This window comes from Talpa occidentalis, unplaced genomic scaffold, assembly GCF_014898055.3.
Source record: "Talpa occidentalis isolate TD23 unplaced genomic scaffold, MPIMG_talOcc4v2.1 talOcc4.8, whole genome shotgun sequence".
Classification (NCBI taxonomy): Eukaryota; Metazoa; Chordata; class Mammalia; order Eulipotyphla; family Talpidae; genus Talpa; species Talpa occidentalis.
The window spans coordinates 53,638,224-53,657,225 of record NW_023605194.1 but is presented as its reverse complement, the minus strand read 5'-3'; the positions used below and the strand labels follow the sequence as shown (position 1 = coordinate 53,657,225).

The window sequence follows — 19,002 nt, the reverse complement described above, 5'->3', positions numbered from 1 at the left end:
TCTTGAATATTTTTTGATAACTTTGTGACCTTAATTTCAAATACTGGATTGTTCCAGCACTCAGGGTATTATGGGCTTGGTGTGGGTCCTTTTCTCTACATATTCTTCATATACGAGTCAAAACGTTTTTTGTTTTTTTTTTAAGATTTGTGCATACAAGAACTGGGGTGTAAGCCAGATGTACAGGGGTGGTGAGAGGATTCATCAGAGAGAGTGGGGAGCAGAACAGGCAGATCTACTGAAATACACTGCTGAGGGGAGCAGCAGGCGAGGCAAGAGAGGTCTGCTGTGCTATGTGGGTTGCTCCTTGGCTGGTCTGGGATTGAACTTGTGCTGCAGTGGCTGGTGATAGCTTGATAGCGCGGTCTTTAACCCCTGCTCCACCAGGGAGGCCCCAAAACATTTGTTTTTAAGAGAAAATCCTTACCAAGAAATTCTTTCCACTTGAGATATATAAAAGACTTATTGTGAGATGAAATTAACCCGAGAAAATGATTAGTGGTGCTGAAAACAATGCAGAATAAGATTCATAAGATTCTTAAGTTTAGGTGAGTGCATTGGTCCCAGACCCAGAAGGGACTGGATGGATCTGGTTGGCTTGTGATTTGTCTGCCTCCCTCATTGCTCTGAAAATCCCTTGTGAAGCTGCATCTTTGGTATAGGAAGGTAGGATTCCCAAAAAGACAAGAGCCATATTTTGGCTGCATGGCTGTGCTAGGCTCTCCAAAGCCTCTGTCGAAGCATATTTGAATATTTGGTCAAGTACTTGGCATGGCTCACTGGTTCCTCACCCAGCTGTGCATGACTTTGGGGCTGAGAACCACAGACAATGTGGAGAAACTTGCCCACCAAATCAGACACAGAGCCAAAGCAAAGTTTGGCAGTGCTGTCTCAGAATTTTTCTCAAGAGACACATTTATTTCTATCTTAGCTGAAATCCAGGAACTCCAATATCATTATTATTACTTCATATGTTGCTCTTAATTTTTGAACACTCCATTTTGTGAACGTGCTGCCAATTCATATTTTTGTAGGGAATTAGATTTATATGTTGAAATATCATAGGATTCCTTTGACTGCAGGAAAGCACAAGTGTGGATGCAGAGAACCATCTTACCATCCAAAAGGAGTCTGGACTTACAGTAACTTTCCATACCTTTATTGTCTCAGGAATTCGCCTTCCAATTCCCCCATTTAATTCACATCAAATCAATTATAAAGAGCAAATGTTTCTGAATGCTCATGGAGAATATGATTAATGATTATTAACTGCAGAGGCATGATTGCTGAATTGCTGCCTCCCAAGAGTAACCTTTTAAATGGCAAGAGCTTCCCAGAAAGCAATAACCAGCATTTCCTTAATGAAAAGCCAATGTTTCAGTAAAGGATTGCTGTATTTCTGCAGCTACTGCTCTATTCAGCCTAACAATGAAATCTGAAATATTTGAGTGATTAAAACTTTTAATTAAACCATGTTCTCTCTGGGCATTTATACTTCAAGCCTGTCTCTCCTTTGCCTTTCAGCGGAACACTATCTCAGCAGTAGCAATTACATGGACTGCATTTCCTCGCTGACAGGGAGCAACGGCTGTAACCTGAATAGCTCTTTCAAAGGCTCTGACCTCCCTGAGCTCTTCAGCAAACTGGGCCTGGGCAAATATACAGATGTCTTCCAGCAACAAGAGGTCAGTCATAATTTGTGTATTTTCCTAGGCATCTTTGGTGTGGTTGTGTCTCTGACAACTTCTAGGAGGAAATCACTCATTGACCTATGGCTGTGCTTTCACTGAGCATTTATTCAAGTCTCATAGCTTATTTTTCTGCTAAGAAAAATGTCATCTTATTTCTTAGTGTAACTCGTGAACACGGGATAGCAGAACTAGAAAAAACAAGTTTGCACAAAAGATAAAAACCCTTCATCAGTTTTAGCTAAAACATCTAATTAGTGTATTGATTCCTTGGAACTTTGGATTCACAACTCCCCAAGATCAGCAACAAGACTGATTTTAATAATATTTCACTCTTTAATCTGTTACCTTTATTTGTGGCACTTAAATATCATATAAAAGAACAAACTATGGTTCTTTTTGACCTCCATGATAGTCATGTTGCTGAAGTCTTTGCTCACAGAATACAACACTTATTTTACATGCTAACTTATTCACTATCTAGGTTGTGCCTGAACTGAGTCAGGCACATCCCTTATGAACTATCCTACCATGGATTTTAGTCAAACTATTCAGCTAAAGCCATTATGCACTGACACAAAGAGGAGAGCCCCTGAGCATGATTCTCTTCCAAGTACTGTCACATTACCAGGTATAGCTAAGCCAAAGCCACAAAGTGAGACAACACTTAATGACAGAGAGGTGGTCTGAGATCACCGGAGTATAACTACACAACCCCAGATGGGCTAGCCTGTGAGCACCTAGGCTTGCCTGGAAAAGAGAACCACCTTGAATGTGGTCATTAACCAAACCACCTTGGGCATTTTTGTCTTTCTATATGTTTTATCTAGTTTCTTAATCAGCTGCTCTCATCTAGCCAGCAACTTGGACACGGTCCAAGTTCAATGCTAGTTATCTTTATCTCATCTTAGAGAACACCTACTAAGGCAGGAATCCCCAAGTATATGTCAATTAAATTCAGGATTTTTGTGCGACAAGATGATTTTTGAAAAATTTTATTGAACACTGATTTATAACATAGGTTTCAGTTGTACAGCATTGTAGTTTGACATGGGAACTAATTTTATACTCATAGGTTAAAAAAAGCAAACTCTTAAAGTTTCAGGTATACAGTTTTACATTTTGCTATCTGTATATACTACACTATGATCAACAGTGACCTGCCTCAAATTAAGCTCTTTATTAGGTACTTTGTATCACAAGTTTAATTGCTCAACTTGTTTTTTATACACACAAAGATTTGTTGTGTATATTGGTATTGGGGGTATTGATTTTTTGGACCCAACATTTCCTAAGCTGAATAATGCTTTCATCATTGTTGTATTGAAGAATTTATTTAATCTGCTGGCTAGATGGGAGCAGCTGATTAAGAAGCTAGACAAAGAAAGTTTCAAAGTAAGAGATTATAGGTTATTCAATGATAGTATTTTCTAAAAATCTATAATATCTTATTTGAAGAAGCTTAGAATTAAATTCATTATAGTTATCCACTTCAAAAAGGGAGAAGACATGATAACATAAAGCCATATAAGCTTTACCTAATGCTAACTGGAACAGGGATCAGCAAACTGACCTGCTGTCTGATTTTATAAATCAAGTTTCACTGGAACAGAGACACACATTAGTTTTCATATTGTCTGTGGTTGGTTTCAACTTGAGTCAGTTGAGTAGTTGCAACGGATAATATGACTTGAAAACCTTAAAATATTTAATCTGCCCATTTAAGAAAAGTTTGGGAATTTTTGAAATAGAATTTCTAAAAGCATACCTCTAGATCTATAACAAATGATAAGTATGATTAAAAAGGTTGAGTAACCTGGACATACTTAAAAATCTAGAACATTTCCAGTTGTATTCTATATAATGACAAGTATATATACTATTCAATAAGTATATTTCACTGTTTTCAGGTGTGTTGAAAACTGGTAGAGCTTCCATTATTCAGGCTATTTTCTGATATTCTGGTGTAACTTGAGGAATTCCCTACTAAGGAACCTTGTGAGATTTAAATAATATATAAGCAGGTGAAAGGTGTATATAGCAACATTCACAGTTAGTATGTATGTATACAGAATTACTAGCCATAGTGGTGATCTTAACTCTTGGTGATCCTATTGCTTTCTTTATATCTACAATTATTTTAATGCCCTACTCACCTTAAGTACTCAAAACTAATAATGGCAAAGTCAGATTCTGAACATGAGTCTACTGGCTTCAGAGCCCCATTTGCTTTACGTTCCTCCACCTTATATTCAAAGGAAGGGTGGATCCTGAGGCTGCTTCCCTCCACTTCATTACTGATACCAAAGAGTGCAATTATAATTGGGAATAGTTCTCATGTGCCACTTGCAGAGAGAGCATGGCTGAACTAACTGCGTATGATCTGGGAATTCTTATGTACTGCACATTGTGAGATGGAAGTATTGGTATTCATTTTCTTCTAATAGAGATACACATAACCTATTCAGAATCCAAAGCTATATACTCTCCTGGAGAGAGATTGCTTGAACAGTTCACACAAACTGTCCAATCCATGCTTCCCTTTTTGCCCCTGGCTACCAGGACACTCAGGCGTATCTCAACTGTAGTAAGTTATTGGCTTAGAATCATTGCTTTCAGTTTGCCATCTTAATTCTTTTCCTCTTGTTTTAGTTTTGTGACAGCACCTTTCTTTTTGCAAGCAGGCAGGGCATATTTAATAAATAGGTGTGAAAATAAGTACTTAGTTTGTTGGTTATACATTACTTTTTCACCCACAGATTGATCTTCAGACATTCCTCACTCTCACAGACCAGGATCTGAAGGAGCTAGGAATTACGACTTTTGGTGCCAGGAGGAAAATGCTGCTTGCAATCTCAGGTGAATATAAATGCTCATATTTATATTTTAAAATCTGAATAACCTCTGTTAGTGTTCTCAGCCAGTGGAACTTGTTCTACCATCAACCCCTCGCTTACTAATCCGGTGGCTTGGGGATTGAGAATATTCTGGTAACTGACAAATGCTGAGACTGCACCTACTCTATCAGGACAATGTTGTGCCTTAAAACAGATCTCTACAGAAAGATCTAACCAAAATTGCCCCTTGCAGAATATGAGAAAAGGAGAGCAACTGAATTCTCCTCTTGGTGATGTGTTAAAGCAATAATTTTGGGGTTAATGAATAATTATTTTGGGTTGGCTGTCATGTTGCAAATGTATGTGTCCTTGTACACCAATTGAGATCTTTGCACCAGAGAGAAAAAGGATGCTCCTCGGTATAATTGGAGCCTGGAAGTATTATTTGTCATAATGTTTTTTAATTTTTCTAAAATTTTAATAGAATTTGAGTCACAGAAGGGTGTAGTATCCTGAGGTAGTCAGAATAAAGGAAAATAATATTTCCTTTTTCCCAGATTGCATCTGTTGCATATCCTGTGTACTAGAAAATGCTCTTATACATATTTACCTTCAGTTTGAAAGGAATTAAGCCAGATAATGTATCAGGAGTTGGCAAATTCATAACAGTTCACCTCAAAAAGGTGGTTAGAGAAATATGAAGAAATTTGGAGGGAAAAAATGAGGTTACTTTTTAAAGCCTATCTGAATGTTAAGTTTATATGTGCGCCAGTCTCTCAATAAGAGAGACATCCAGGGCAGAAGCCAAACATCAGGTGTGGTAAGAAAATGACTTTGCTTTTCCAAAACACTGAATTTGCAGGCTATGTTTTTATGAGGCCAGCAGTGGCATCCAACTGGTAAAAGTCATTTCCAAACAGTACTCACTAATCAGATCAGCAAATAAGATTAAAAACCTCAGTAGTTTTCCATTTTGTTTTAGCAGATTGCATCTCCCACCACCTCTCCACAGGCAATCTTATATATAGACCTAATATCTGAAGCAGATTAGCTTTAAAATAGGGTGGAAATTCAGCCTTAAGCAGTCTGCTAGGATTTTCTGTGCCTTTTCTATGGTAGAGTTCTGCTCACATCAGGCTGAGAAGTTTTCCTTCTATGTGTGTACCCACGCGGCTGCATTAATGGAGCTCCACAGGGCACATGCTTTTTCTTGTTTGCTCATAAGCTCGGCTTGGTATAGTGGAAAGAACATGGTATTCAAATAAAGAAATCTGGGCTTTACCTCCGGCAAGTTATGAGTCCTTGGGTGAGTTCCCAAACCTTTTGGTTTTGGTTTCTTAACCATGAAGGTGAATTGGAACAGATGATCTTGTAAGGTCACTTTCCATTTGTAAGATTCTTCCACGTGGTATCTATCTCATCAGGCGTGACGAAAATAGACAACCTGCAATTTTAACAATACATACGATGAGTAGGACATGCCCTTTTACTTCCTTATCTATGGCAATAGAGCAGGTTTTTCAACTTAAATAAATTTTATATTGTTTTGCTAATTGGAAATTGATATACTAGAAATTTGATTAATATAATCATGCCTATACTGTTAACTATGCAGCATTTTTTCTACCAGAGCAGAGTGTGTATTCTGGAAAACTATAATCTTTCACTGGAAATTCCTGGATGTCAGTGACAGTATAGAAATTTAACTTCTTCCTTTGTGTACCCACCCGATTCTAAAGTCTAGAAAGCCTGTAGCAGCAATCAGATAGTTCTAAATACTTTTATAGGTTCCAGATGGATCATTAGTACCTTTATTTGGAATATATTGTGGTGTACTTTAGGGAGATGGGGGTTTGAATCCTTTTTTTAAAAAAAAAGTTTCTGCAATCATCTTTAGTGTGGTTCTTTGAGGTTACATCCTGCTCTATAGACTGCCTCTCAGTGGGGTTCACAGGTCCTCTTGCTTTTAAAGGGAATTAGAGACTGGAATAAGATGCCTTCTGAATGCTCTACACAGTGTGAAGTATTTGATTATTTTAAGGATGATTTTGCCTTACTTTGTTGAGTGCATTTGTTTGAACTCAGTGAATAATTTTCTCTGCAAGTAATGAGTTTTTATTGCGAAACCCTTCATCAAAAAGCTTCTTTTTCCAGTTCAACTCATCTGATAACAAAGACATGCATTTATAATCTCTGAACAACCCATTTGAGATAGATGCAAAATAGCTGGTCATATTTTTCTTATGAATATAGAGTTTGGTTAGATACAGTTTGTTCAAAATTTTGTAGATTTTTAACCTGTAATCGAGTTGTTCTTTCAGTATGAAGTTTTATTTTTAATCTTGGGCCAGAAGACATTTTAATGTTATAGATGAGATTTGTCTCTGGTAGAGAAGGATCAGAGAAATTTTTTTCCCAAATCCATGTGTTTTTGAAAATTTAAAAATTTTTTTCAGGGTATATTAGTTAGTGCTTAAATTTACAGGGACGAAAGGAAGTTTAGTATCCTGTTGACAGACTTACCCCACACGGCCTCAGGTAGATCTAACATTTCCCGACCTATTCTTTTAGTTTGTGACTCTGTTCAGATCCGCAACAAGATCCTGAGAGCTGCCAGGATTGTGTGACCTTGGAATTTCAAAGAAAAAGGTTGGTATTTTCCCAAACTATTCCTTAGGCTTACTGAGAAAAAAAAAAAATCAGAAGAGGGAGTTTGCTTAATGGAAAAAAACAACAAATAACTAAATTGTCTTTGATAGGGGTTGATCCTTCATAATCTCTCTAGATTTATCTCTGTGCCTGGCATTTGGAAATACACACTCAGAAATTGTGTCTTTAGGGATGGCTGAAATCCCTCAATCTAGTTGATGTGATTTTTCAGAATTAAGTTTTCAGAGCCTACTAATTTTTTTTTGTCTTCCGTGGCCCAGTTGTTTTCACGTGTGCAGTGGTACATGTTATGTATACTGGGGGGAATGGTGTTTGATCTCATTCACTCCTTTTCCTTCTCTATAGTATGGGATTGTCCTAATTTGTGAGTTATTTCCCTAAGAGAAAACGAAGGCCAAAGAAAGTGTTTTAACTTAAAGGAATTCATTTATTCTTAAAGTTTGCCCTTAAACACAATATGCATGTGTTGCGCCTTTAATAGGAATGTCATTGGTATTGTTTCTGCAGGAACTTTAAACAAAATATGCCTGCATGTCTTGCTTGCAAAGGTATCTTCCTTGAACTTTTTTCAGCTGTGTTTTTCTATCTAAAAAATAAATTGGCTGGGCCTCCCCGGTGGTGCAGCAGTTGAACGCTGGGTTGCAAAGCTGCCCGCAGCCTCTGCAGCGCCAGTTCGATCCCCGGCTGCTCCCCGGCCATCGGAGGAGGATCCCACATGGCGCGCAGACCTCTCCTGCCGCCCGCTGCTCCCCTCAGCAGTGTACTTCGGTCCTTCTGCCTGCTCTGCTCCCGGCTCTGGTGAATTCTCTCACCCTCCTGTGCTTCTGACTGTACCCAGTGCTTGTATGTATGTATCAATCAATCAATAAATAAATAAATCTTAAAAAAAATTAAAAAAAAGACATTTACTGCCTACTTAAAAAAAAATAAAAAATAAATTGGCTATATTGAAGTTCAAAGTAAAGCTCTGTTACCTGGCACCCCCGAAACTACCAGTTTCTCAAATTTGTTGCCTGATACCTCAGTTCATCCTCTCAATGTACCTGATGGAGCATTGGCGCCCAGAGTCCAACTTTTGCATCAGGCAGGTAGAATTTCAGGTCTGTCACTTAACAGCCTTGTGGAGAAGTTTATTTTGCCTGTTTTTAAAGTGCAGTTTTCTTATCTATAAAATGGGGAATGATAAAATAATAGCATCTATCCCTAAAGAAGACTTCAGTAGGACAAAGCAAATGTAAAGTGCTTGTTATATATATATAAATGGCTCTAATAAATCACTTGTTTTCTCCTTCCCTGAGACCTAAATGTGAACAAAGGAGTGTTGTCTCTACTCTTGTGTTACCCATTTAGAGCAGGCATTTAAATTTTGGACATCGGAGGGTGAAATGTTAAGGCTGTTTGTCCATATTTTGAAACTCAGGAGACTGGAGCACATCTGGCCACATGTCCCTTGAGCCTACCTGTGACCTGTGTGTGTTCTCTGCCTCAGCATTTCCGTAGCAGGCCAGAGCTTGCAGTGTAACCTCAGTTCAAAAGAGTAGTTTGTGTAGATAGTTGAAAGAGTTGAATAGTATGCAGATGTAAGGTGCTAAATCATTGCAGCAACACCCCATCACCAAAAAGACAGTTTGAAAATATTTGCTTTACAAACCAGAAATCCTGATTTTTAGAAATTGCCAATTCTGTTCATTATGAGTTGATTCGAAATGTGTGTGTGAAGGCGGGGGACGGGGGTGGGTGTTGTTGCATGTAGGCTGCTACAATTAATTTTTTACCTTTCTGTTTAATACTTTTTAATAAGAGACAAAGTAAATGGTATTTTATCTGATTTAGTAAATGGTATTTTATCTGATTTAAAAATATTTTTTTTCTTTGAAAATCTGGACTCAAGGATTGCTTCCATTTGTACTTATTTTCTGAACTGTTGCTATTTTCACGAAGTTGATTTTTTATTCAAAGATACCTCCAACTGATAAGCTTCTTATGACCGCTTCAGACTCCAGGGATACAGATGCCATGAGTGGCAGCAGCCACAGGACTGTGCCTTAGCACTGCACTATGCCCCTGCAGTGCGCGCGGGTTTAGATGTGGGGTCTTCATGTCTGACTTCGTAATTAGGGGTAGTATCGTCTACTGTGTTTGTCCTGAATGAGTCTAATAGCTGTAATTTGTGTGTGTCATTGGTAATATATTCTCTCAGATGCCATTCACCAGCCTTGATGATCCCCCTTGCCTCTGAAATGACATTTGGGAGAGGTCAAACCTGTGTCCTTTGTAGATCTGGATGTTAGAGGAGTCTGAGAATATACACTATCTGGAGGCTATGTTAAACTGCAATAAAACTTTTTTTTTGTCCTTGGTTCCTCAGCTGTCAACAGGTTACATTTAATACCACACTTTCTAGTATTTCACAAATGTCCTGACTCTTTCAACTAAAGGTTATTTCTGTTGCTACCAGATTTAATTCACCCTATCCCCAGGCTTCCTTGTTTTCTGAGCTCTACTGCCATGTCCTGCAGATTATAGAACTTCTCCATTAAGTAACAGTCATCTCTTTCTCTCTCTAGAACTAAATAAAAACCGAAGAAAGCTTTTTGAATCACCAAATGCACGCACCTCTTTCCTGGAAGGTGGAGCGAGCGGGAGGCTGCCGCGTCAATATCACTCAGACATCGCTAGTGTCAGTGGCCGCTGGTAGCAGGACCTCCAGGCCCACCGACTGTCAAGTTGGACACAGAAGTTCTGTGACAGCCTTTTCTGTACGCCGCCCTCAGCATGCTGGGTATCTGCTATCAGGACCAAAGCATCTTATTCACACCTGAACTTTGTGCCAAAAAGGAAGAAAAGAGAGGTGTTTTATGTCATCATACAGCACGCCACATGTGGATTACTTTTTTAAAATGGCAAGTGGACAGAATTTTCAATATGAAGATAGGGCTTTATTTCCTGTTTTTATTTACCTATATAACATATGCACTGATTTTTTACTTAAAATGAAGGATGAATTGACTTCTGGGATGCTAGAAAACATAGAAGTTATTTTGTTCGCTTGTTTTGGTATTTGGGGATTTTAAAAGAATAATCAAAGTGGAACTTTCTGGTACTGCTTTAAGGTAATTATTGAGGTCTTTCAGCACTTTACACTTTCTAATTTCTTGTCCTGTGGAAATTCTCTCATTTTCATGTCACCTGATATATTGGTAAAAATCAGATTTAGTCACTTTTTTTTCTGACTGTGTTAAATTTTTATTTCAAATGGTACTGGACTATTTTTGTGCAGAATATTCTGTGACTTCGGGAAATGTAAATGATTCCACTTGTTCTACATCAGATCTGTTCATTTGTCAGCATCCTAGAAACATTTAGCAATGACCCTAGTTAGCTGTAACAGGTACCAAAAAAGACCAAATGGACTTTGCAATATTAACCCTTTGCAGTCATCATATTTAGCTGCTGCCTGTATTGCTAAAATGATTTTAATGGTGGTCTGAAGTTTGCAAAGGGCTATTTTTAGTATACTGCCACTAAAGGACATTTATTTATATCAAACCTTTATTTTTAGATATTATAAGCATACAGTACATAACTGATTAAATTGATATCTACTAGGGGTTTATGGTAGAGAATGGACAGCATTCAATAACTGGAGTCCTAGATTGTCACTTTATTTAAGAAATACAAATAATCATCTGACAAGACAGCACTGTTGCCGTTAGGAGGAAAAATAGATTACTGTCCTTACCCTGTTCACATTAGCTGTGCTCCATATGGTCAAAGGACTTTCCTAAAATTTTGTCTGCTTGGAGTAGACTTGTGTTAGTTAAGAATTGGAAAGGCTTTAAGTCGTCAGGGTGACAGTTTATAAAGACACCTGAGTTCTGAAGGAGGGGGACAAACCTTTCTTCTAAGTGGCTAGACATTGTTACAATCTTACACTGTGAAAGTCCAACAAATCAGGCAGCATTGTTTCTTAGGTCTTTTCAGACATCTCATTGTGGCTTTATAAGGGGTTTTCAATCCATGAAGCAAATCACTTAAGTGCCTCTCTTCAAAGCAATATTATTCCAAGTGTATTTGTTAGAAAAATTTCCCATAGGAAATGTTGTGAATTACCTGTACTGTAATGACTTATTTATGTTTCAGTATTCAAGACTCTCTACATGGACATAAACCACTGTCATGTGCTCTCGGCAGAAGGCTTAAGTAACCAATTGGGCTCTTTTGTACAGATGTGGGATCAGAAATACCTGCCTGATATTTTTTCCATGGTGAAGCCTTACCATTAAAGTAAAAACAAATTTTGAGAAATTTTGCACATGAAAAAGTTTTACTTTAGAAAGACTGAAGGTGTAATGAGCCTATCATAAAATGATCGATTATATCGGCACCAAGGAGATACCCATTAGAAAACTAAGCTATACCTGTTTAAGGATGCACGACTAAATTTCCCCCCTTGCAAATACAATGGAATCATGTTACACATGTTACATGTACACCGACTATCACTTGTAGCTCCCTGCATTATGTGTCTGTATAATACATCATGCTACATATTTAGCAGAGAGTAAAAATTCCAGATTTGCATCCTGTTCAACTCAGTGCTTTAAATTTTATCATTTCTTTAGTAAGATCTTCCCAAATAATCATTCAGAGCTCTTTTACTAGCTCTCTACCATGTATTTGCAGCAGGAGGAAGATGGAATGAATTTGCAGTATTAAGTTGATACAGGTTTTGTGAACAGTACTTTGATATTATGCCAAAGGAAAGACTGTCCCTATTAAACTACATTAAGTAGGGTGGCTAAAAATTAAAAAAAAAAACAAAAACACTGGAAATTGCTTTTTCACTTTCTCTTGATGCAATGAAAGGAATATGACACTACAGTGTACAGTGTTGTCAGTGTTATATGATGCACAAAATATTTGGATTATTTGGATTATTTGAATAAATATTAGTTTTTAATCAATCTGTGCCTTATTAGTGACTGGTTATCTGTAAATATAGAACATATACAGATTGTATTTTTGTGTGGTTTTTGTCCTTTTAGTGATTTTTTTTTAAAATGAGAGATGGAATTAAACATTGAAAATGGGAATTTTTCTAAACTAATCAATTGCTACATGAAAAATAAATTTATATACCCCCTTTGCATTGCCTGGCCAAATGAAATGTGTCTCTTTACTTATGAACTCTGTGCCTCTGTTTTCCAAGAGAATGTTTTGTTGTTTTCAGCAGAACTGAAAGACATTTATGCAGTAGAATTGAATATGCACCTTATGTCTTGTTGTTTTGCATTGATAGTCTCCTGCTTAAAAATGAGGACTAAGATAGTGAATTAAGGACCAGTAATCAGTCATTGTTTCTGTGGCCACCCATAAGTATATACAAAAATAGCAAGATTATGGAATGGGTTTTATTCTTGTTTGCTTTCTCATAGATAGATTCAAGTGGATGACTGGTCTGACCACCTTATCCATCAGCAAAGGAGCACCTTGCAAAAGTGACGCTGGACTTCTTGACCCAGGTTCCCATTTCAGAAACTGACCATTGTGTTGTCACATTGAATCCTCTTCTGCCTTGAAATTTTCTCTGAACTCCTTCTCAAACAGAATTGATACTGTATTACTAATCCTAATATTTGCTGAAATTTCAGAGAAGCCCTAACCCTCCACACATTATGCCCCCAGTACTAACTTTGCTTGAATTAGTTTCAAAATTGTTTCAAGCACAAAATATTTATGACTGAAATCTTACTTATGAACCTAACATTATCCATTCAATCACTCATTACATAAATACCTAATAAAGGCTTAAAAAGAACACAGCCCCATTCAAGGCACAGCAGTGAATGAAACTAACCCTTTCCCTTGCTAATCATAATGGAAATGGAGATGGGTAGAGTTGATAAGGAGGGATTGATGGACAGTGTCTTCCCTTTAATAGAGACCTCCAAGGGGACTCTTGAGTTGTTTAGAAACCTCAGTTTTGACAGGTGTTGAAATTATCCATATCATAGAGGTAGACCTGTATTTTTCAGATGTAAAATACCCTTTTTATCCACTCCCTTCTCTTTCTAGGTTTCAGTTTTAATCATTCTCTAAAGGAGTGGGTTGTCAAAAGGGGTTATGATATACAAATTTGCCTTTACACTATGTGACCTAGCAATTCTTAGATTTGACTTCAAATAACTGCAATAATTAGAAGTCAGGCAATATGTTGAAGGAACATGAGTTTGTGATCACTGAGGATAGTAGAAACCGATGTCACCAAATAGTGATATAGGTCATTCCTGACTTAGCGTTCCCCTCACCAAAAAGAAAACTATTCTTGGGAAAGATCACAGAATCCGAGAACATGGGAATGGGGTTGCACTATCCCCGCTGCACCGCAGAGATCATAGGTAAGAGGAATCGCTACGCACTGATTGCATTGCTGCTCCCCCAAACCTGTGCAGCAGCATGCTGAATGAGGAAGGTAGGAGATGGGTACAGGTGGTTAGCTAGAGTCAGAGGGGAGGGGTCCCAAGCCCAGGTATCCTAAGCCCATTTATCAAACTGAGGAACAATTGGTTGGGGACAGGGTGGCCCACAACCCAGTAACAATTCAGAACACCGACACAATAACAATGCTAAAACAATGGATGGGAAAGCACATCAGGTGACCTGGGACTCAGTGGGCTTCAGTAACCTTGGTGACCCCACAATCAGCCCCAACTAGTCGGCAAGAAACAACATAGACACCCAATGGCCGAACCCCTACTCCTTGCTTACTATACCCATATAAAAACCTGCTTCTTACCCCCTCAGTGGCAACCTATCCAGGACCCCTTTCTGCTCAGAGAGCTTTCCTGACCTCCTGTCTGTCAATAAATCTCTTGCTTTTCTGCCTCACTCTGATCTCAACATTGAATTCTTTCTTCGACCCCCAGGCCTAACTCAGTGCCAACAGCTTACCCTGACTCTATGGTTTCTCCAGTAGGAAACAGAGGCCAACAGCAAACCTAGCACTGTGAGTCACTTCATGGAAGCCCTGCTGTGGTTCTGCCCACAAAGGTCATAGGGAAATCTGTGGGTCTCAGTGCTGAGAATCTGATTATGGAGGAGAAGGAGCGGGGCTGCCAACAATCCATACTAGAATCTTCGTAAAACAAGTTCCTGTTTGTGGAGCCCAATTATATAGCCCCGATGAGTGGGTTTATTCATCTATAAACCAGTTTGGTGGTGCAGTCTGACCAGGGAACTCAATGCAGTGCTGGTCTACCTAATGGGAATGCTCAAATGAGTGATTATGTCAGTCCTGAGCCTGAAATGCCCATGACCACTCAGAAAATCTAAGTCTTAGCCCTATCTGTGGCAAACCGTGGTTTGAGGCTGCTCCCAACCAGGAAACCAGTTTGGGGAATGTTGGGATTGCCTAGAGTGGGCCAAGAGTAGAATCATAGCTTCAACTGGTATGGACCATGCCCTCTGTCCCATATGACAGGAAGCACTGGTGAGCGAAAACACCTGGAAACTGCTGCATGAACCAGCACACTCAAGCCCAGAAGCCAGCAGGCAGAGCTGACTGCTTCCAATATCAAAGCAAATGGCCCTGTTCAGCCAGAGAACTTGGGGCATGGGTCAACTTGAGTCAAGACCACAAACAGAGCCTTAGTGATGTTAGAGCTGCCTTTCCTGCTAGCCCAGGCAGGAAAATATCTAACCTCACCCATTGCTTAATACAGCCTTCAACTTGCACAACTAGGGAAACTGACACCAGATCACACGAAAGAATGTAATCTCTCCAAAAGCCCTGTTCATAGTGATATTTGAACAGAACTTTGGCATTCCCTATCTGCAGAGGGAATGAATTCCTCACCAGGGAATTCAGTGTACATTCTTGTCCGATATGGATCCCAACAATGAGTTGTGCAGGTCCTGAGTTCCATCCTGCTGCACTGCATACTGCTAAGTATAGCACTGAGTACCCTCCCCCCCAATCCATTAAGCCTAGCCAGAGAATTCAGGCAACTGGCAATCTCGTACTACAGCCTCACTTGGCAGGGAACTAAGCCAGCTGTCTTACCCAGCTATTCTGAGCCAGTTACACACCCACACACTCTTGACTGAGGGAAAAATACATGTGAGGGAATGGGGGTACTCCCTGCAGGCAGTGTCCTCAGTGAATAGAACCAAGGACAGCATATTGGATTGAATTCTCCTCACCAGTCAGGACCAATACTGATCTCAAGAAGTACAATCATAGTGTGTAGACTGCAGTGTTTTGGGAAGACTATCAGAGGAACCACACACAAGCCTGCCCAGCCCCTAAAAGCATTCACAGCAGCAGCTGAACCCATCCAGGTCCCTCCCCAACACCCAGACTCAATGGCTACAGGATAAGCTCTCTGGTTCTAGAAAGATGATGAAAGGCGAAAAAGCTGAAATCATATAAAACCACAGTGCCATCTGCTGGAAAGCAAAAGTTTAAATCTCTATGTTACTGCTGCACATACTTTTTTAAAAATAGGAAAATAGAAATCAGGAAAATGAGCAGGAAAAATACATGGCCACTTGACCTAAAATGTCAAGGGAATATGACATCATGTACAGAGAACTACTTTCCTGAACATAGCCACAAATACATGGAAAATTTTGTCTTCTTATCAGATAATGAGTTCAAATTACACAATAAAGAAAATCAAAGACATGAAAGAAAACACAAACACAGTAAAAATGACACAAGAGACTTCAGAAAACTAAGCAATGAGATACAACAAAATTCAGAAAACCAAACATATGACTTGAAATAAAATTAATGAGCAGGAAATAGAAATTTAAGTTTAAGAAAACAGATTTAGGATGTAAGCCAATTAATAGGTAAGATAAATGCTGGAGAAAGCTATGGAAGCAGAATAAACCAGATGGAGAATAAATTAAATGACCTCAAAAATAATGTGTAAAGGACGCAGGTGAAACAACAAAAATACAGAGGAAAACAAATGAAGCACTTCTACGACTATCTAACTTCATTAGGAAAGGCAATGTAAGAATAAAGAGTAGCTCAGAAGGGGCAGGAATAGGGGACAGAAAACTTAAAGAATAGAGGGAAAAATTTCCAACCTGGGGCTGAATTGAATATATAATCCATGAAGCTAAAAGAACACCTAGTTATCTAAATATAATGAGACCGACACCAAAACACAGACTAGCAAAACCACTAAGAATTCAAAACAAAGAATACTGAAGATGGCTATAGAATAAAAGCAGGTCATCAATCAAAGTACTCAAAAGCTTATATGAGACTTCTAAGAAAATCCTACAAAGCAAGGAAAGAATGAAATGATAGATTCAAAATGCTTTACGATAAAAACTGCCAACCAAGAATACTATCTCCTACAAGACTCTCCTTCATATATGAGGTGAAATATAGGATACCCAGACAAACAGAAGCTGAACATCTTGTCAGCTCTATACCTCCCCTACAAGAAATGTTGAAAGGAGCTCTCCTATCTACATCAAAGACAAGAAACTTCACCAAAATATTGAAAAAGGAAATAGAACAAGAAAATAGGCAAAATGGAAGTAGCAGAGCTTCATGTATTAATAATCATCTTAAATGGATGATTACATTACACACTTGCGGACTTCAACAATATTACATAACAACAGTAATTAAAACAGTATGGTACTGGATCAAAAGTAGAAACTCAGTCCAATGGGACAGAATGGAAAGCTCAGAGATAGATCCATGTAAATATAGGCAGATAATTTTTGACAAAGGAGTTATAGCCATACAGTGGAGAAAATAGCCTTTCAATAAATGGTGTTGGAAACATAGATAGCCACATGCAAAAAAAAAAAAAGAAAACCATATACAAAAATCCACTTCAAATGAAACCATAAAGTACTTAAAAAAATATAGGGGTTATGCCACAGGACCTTTACCACGAAGATGTATTTGGGAATACAACCCCAGTAGCAAGGAATCAAAAGTAAAAACAAAGAAGTGCGGGGATGGGGGCGGAGCAACATGGCGGCGAGGAGACGCTGCGAGTAAGATCTCCCATTAAAAAAAGTTAATAGGGAGGAAAAGCGGCAGGTCCCAGTGAGAACTGGGACACGGAAGATAAACGGGTGACGCCGAACTGCCCGAAGAAGAAAGTTGCCATAAAAGAGGACCAGAAGGGAGGGAAGCGCAGAACCCTGCTCCCCTCCCCCGCCCACAGAGGCGGCACTCTCCGACCAGCAGAGAGGAGGAAAACAACAAACCAAAACAGCCAACAAGAGCAAACGACGCAGCAAGCGGGACTGGGAGTGGAAAGGAACTATTGCACCCACCACACCCCGTGCACGGGAGCTGTGGAGAATTCTGCAGGATTCGCCGCGGAGGTGGGCTCCAGGCGCCATTAAAGAGAGACCCCGCCCCCCAGGAGGAGACCAGGACCAGCACACAGCCCCGGGCTGCCCGGTAAGCCTGCGCGGAAAAGCGGTGCACTGGAAAAGCAGACGCGGATCGGGATCGGGATTGCGCGGAAAGGCGGCTCAGAGCGGAAACGGGATCGCGCGAAAAGCAGTGCGGTTGAAAAGCAAACGCGGATCCGGATCGGATCGCAGCTGCCCAGGTCCCCGCGCCTGCAACCTAGGCTTGCGGGGAGACGCGCAGAGGCCCTCACCGTGTGAGCAGGAACCAGGCACCCAGGCACGGGAGCGGGATTCAAAAGGCGCCATTCCCGCGCCACTGAACTGGGCTACAGCCCGCGTCCTGGAACTGAGGGCTTTGGAACTGAGACTCGGGGCACGAAATTAGGGGCGTGCGTTCCCCACGACGGTGGGGCACAAGGCAGACACAGCACCCCAAAGCCGTTGAGGTGTACCCTACCATCCCCGCTCTGTTCCCTGTCCCACTGGGTGGATAATCAGCTCCCCAAGGGCTCTAGGAGAGATCTCTGGCGCCACCTAGCGACTTGAAACAGCAGAGGCTCCTGAAGGAGCTAGTGGCCAGCTGGGGAGTTAGCCCACGCCCGGCCCCTTCCGACCAGTAGTCTGAGCCCACAGGGGGAGCGAGCACCCACAGCCGGGGCAGACCAGGCGCGCAGAAGAGTGTGCCTGAGACTGGACGTGCAGGGAGTGTGTCCCACATCACCATTTTAGAACAGGGACATTTCTTCAGTAAAGACTACCTGCAGAAGGCTTCCTCAGGAGCCAGAGGTGAGCGGGGGAAGTTTGCCCACGCCAGACCCCCTCTGGCCTGCAGTCCAAGCCCAGAGGGGGAGCAGGAACCCACCACCGGGGCAGAACAGGCGCACAGGGGAGTGTGTCCCCACATCGGCATTTTAGAACAGGGACCTTTCTCCAGTAAAAACTGCTTGAAACTGACAGATGACTCCTGGAGGAACCAGAGGGGAGCGGAGAAGCTCACCCAAGATGCGGCCAGTCCCAACAACACAGTATCCCAACGCATACGGCAAATTAGAAAACAGACAGTAGGGAGGAGAAGAACCACACGCAACCTAGCTACTCCCCAGGGGAAAAGCACACCACAAAAAGAAAACCAGCCCCCAGATTGCAACGACAGTAACTTGGAAGAACTTCTGAGCCTTCCAGAAAGAGAATTTAAAATTGCCGTGTTTAAAAAACTGACAGAAGTCATAAAGGAAAACAATGATAAGGGAAAAATAATCAACGATCAGAAGAATGAAATTGAGTCCCTAAAGAGGGAAGTAAAAGAAATGCAGGAGATCAAAGAATTAATGGAAGAACTAAAGAATTCTGGGAAAAGCAATGAAAGCAGAATAGATGAAATGGAAGAACGAATAAGTTCTCTT

The 19,002-nt window shown here is 40.2% G+C and overlaps 1 protein-coding gene across 6 annotated transcripts in view; it reads left to right on the top strand.

The window, feature by feature from the left end:
* BICC1 (BicC family RNA binding protein 1) overlaps window positions 1-14,978 on the top strand; it is a 277,048-nt gene extending 262,070 nt beyond the window's left edge. For 5 of the 6 annotated variants that reach the window (XM_054689986.1, XM_037497642.2, XM_037497641.2 and 2 more), the window contains 3 exons: window positions 1,525-1,685; window positions 4,448-4,547; window positions 9,763-14,978. In XM_054689986.1, coding sequence (XP_054545961.1) covers window positions 1,525-1,685; window positions 4,448-4,547; window positions 9,763-9,893 — 392 coding nt within the window. In that variant the 3' untranslated portion in view covers window positions 9,894-14,978. Of the gene's footprint in view, window positions 1-1,524; window positions 1,686-4,447; window positions 4,548-7,096; window positions 7,175-9,762 lie in introns of all 6 variants that reach the window. The other variant, XM_037497643.2, reaches the window with a different exon arrangement.
* The last annotated feature ends 4,024 nt before the right edge of the window (window positions 14,979-19,002 follow it).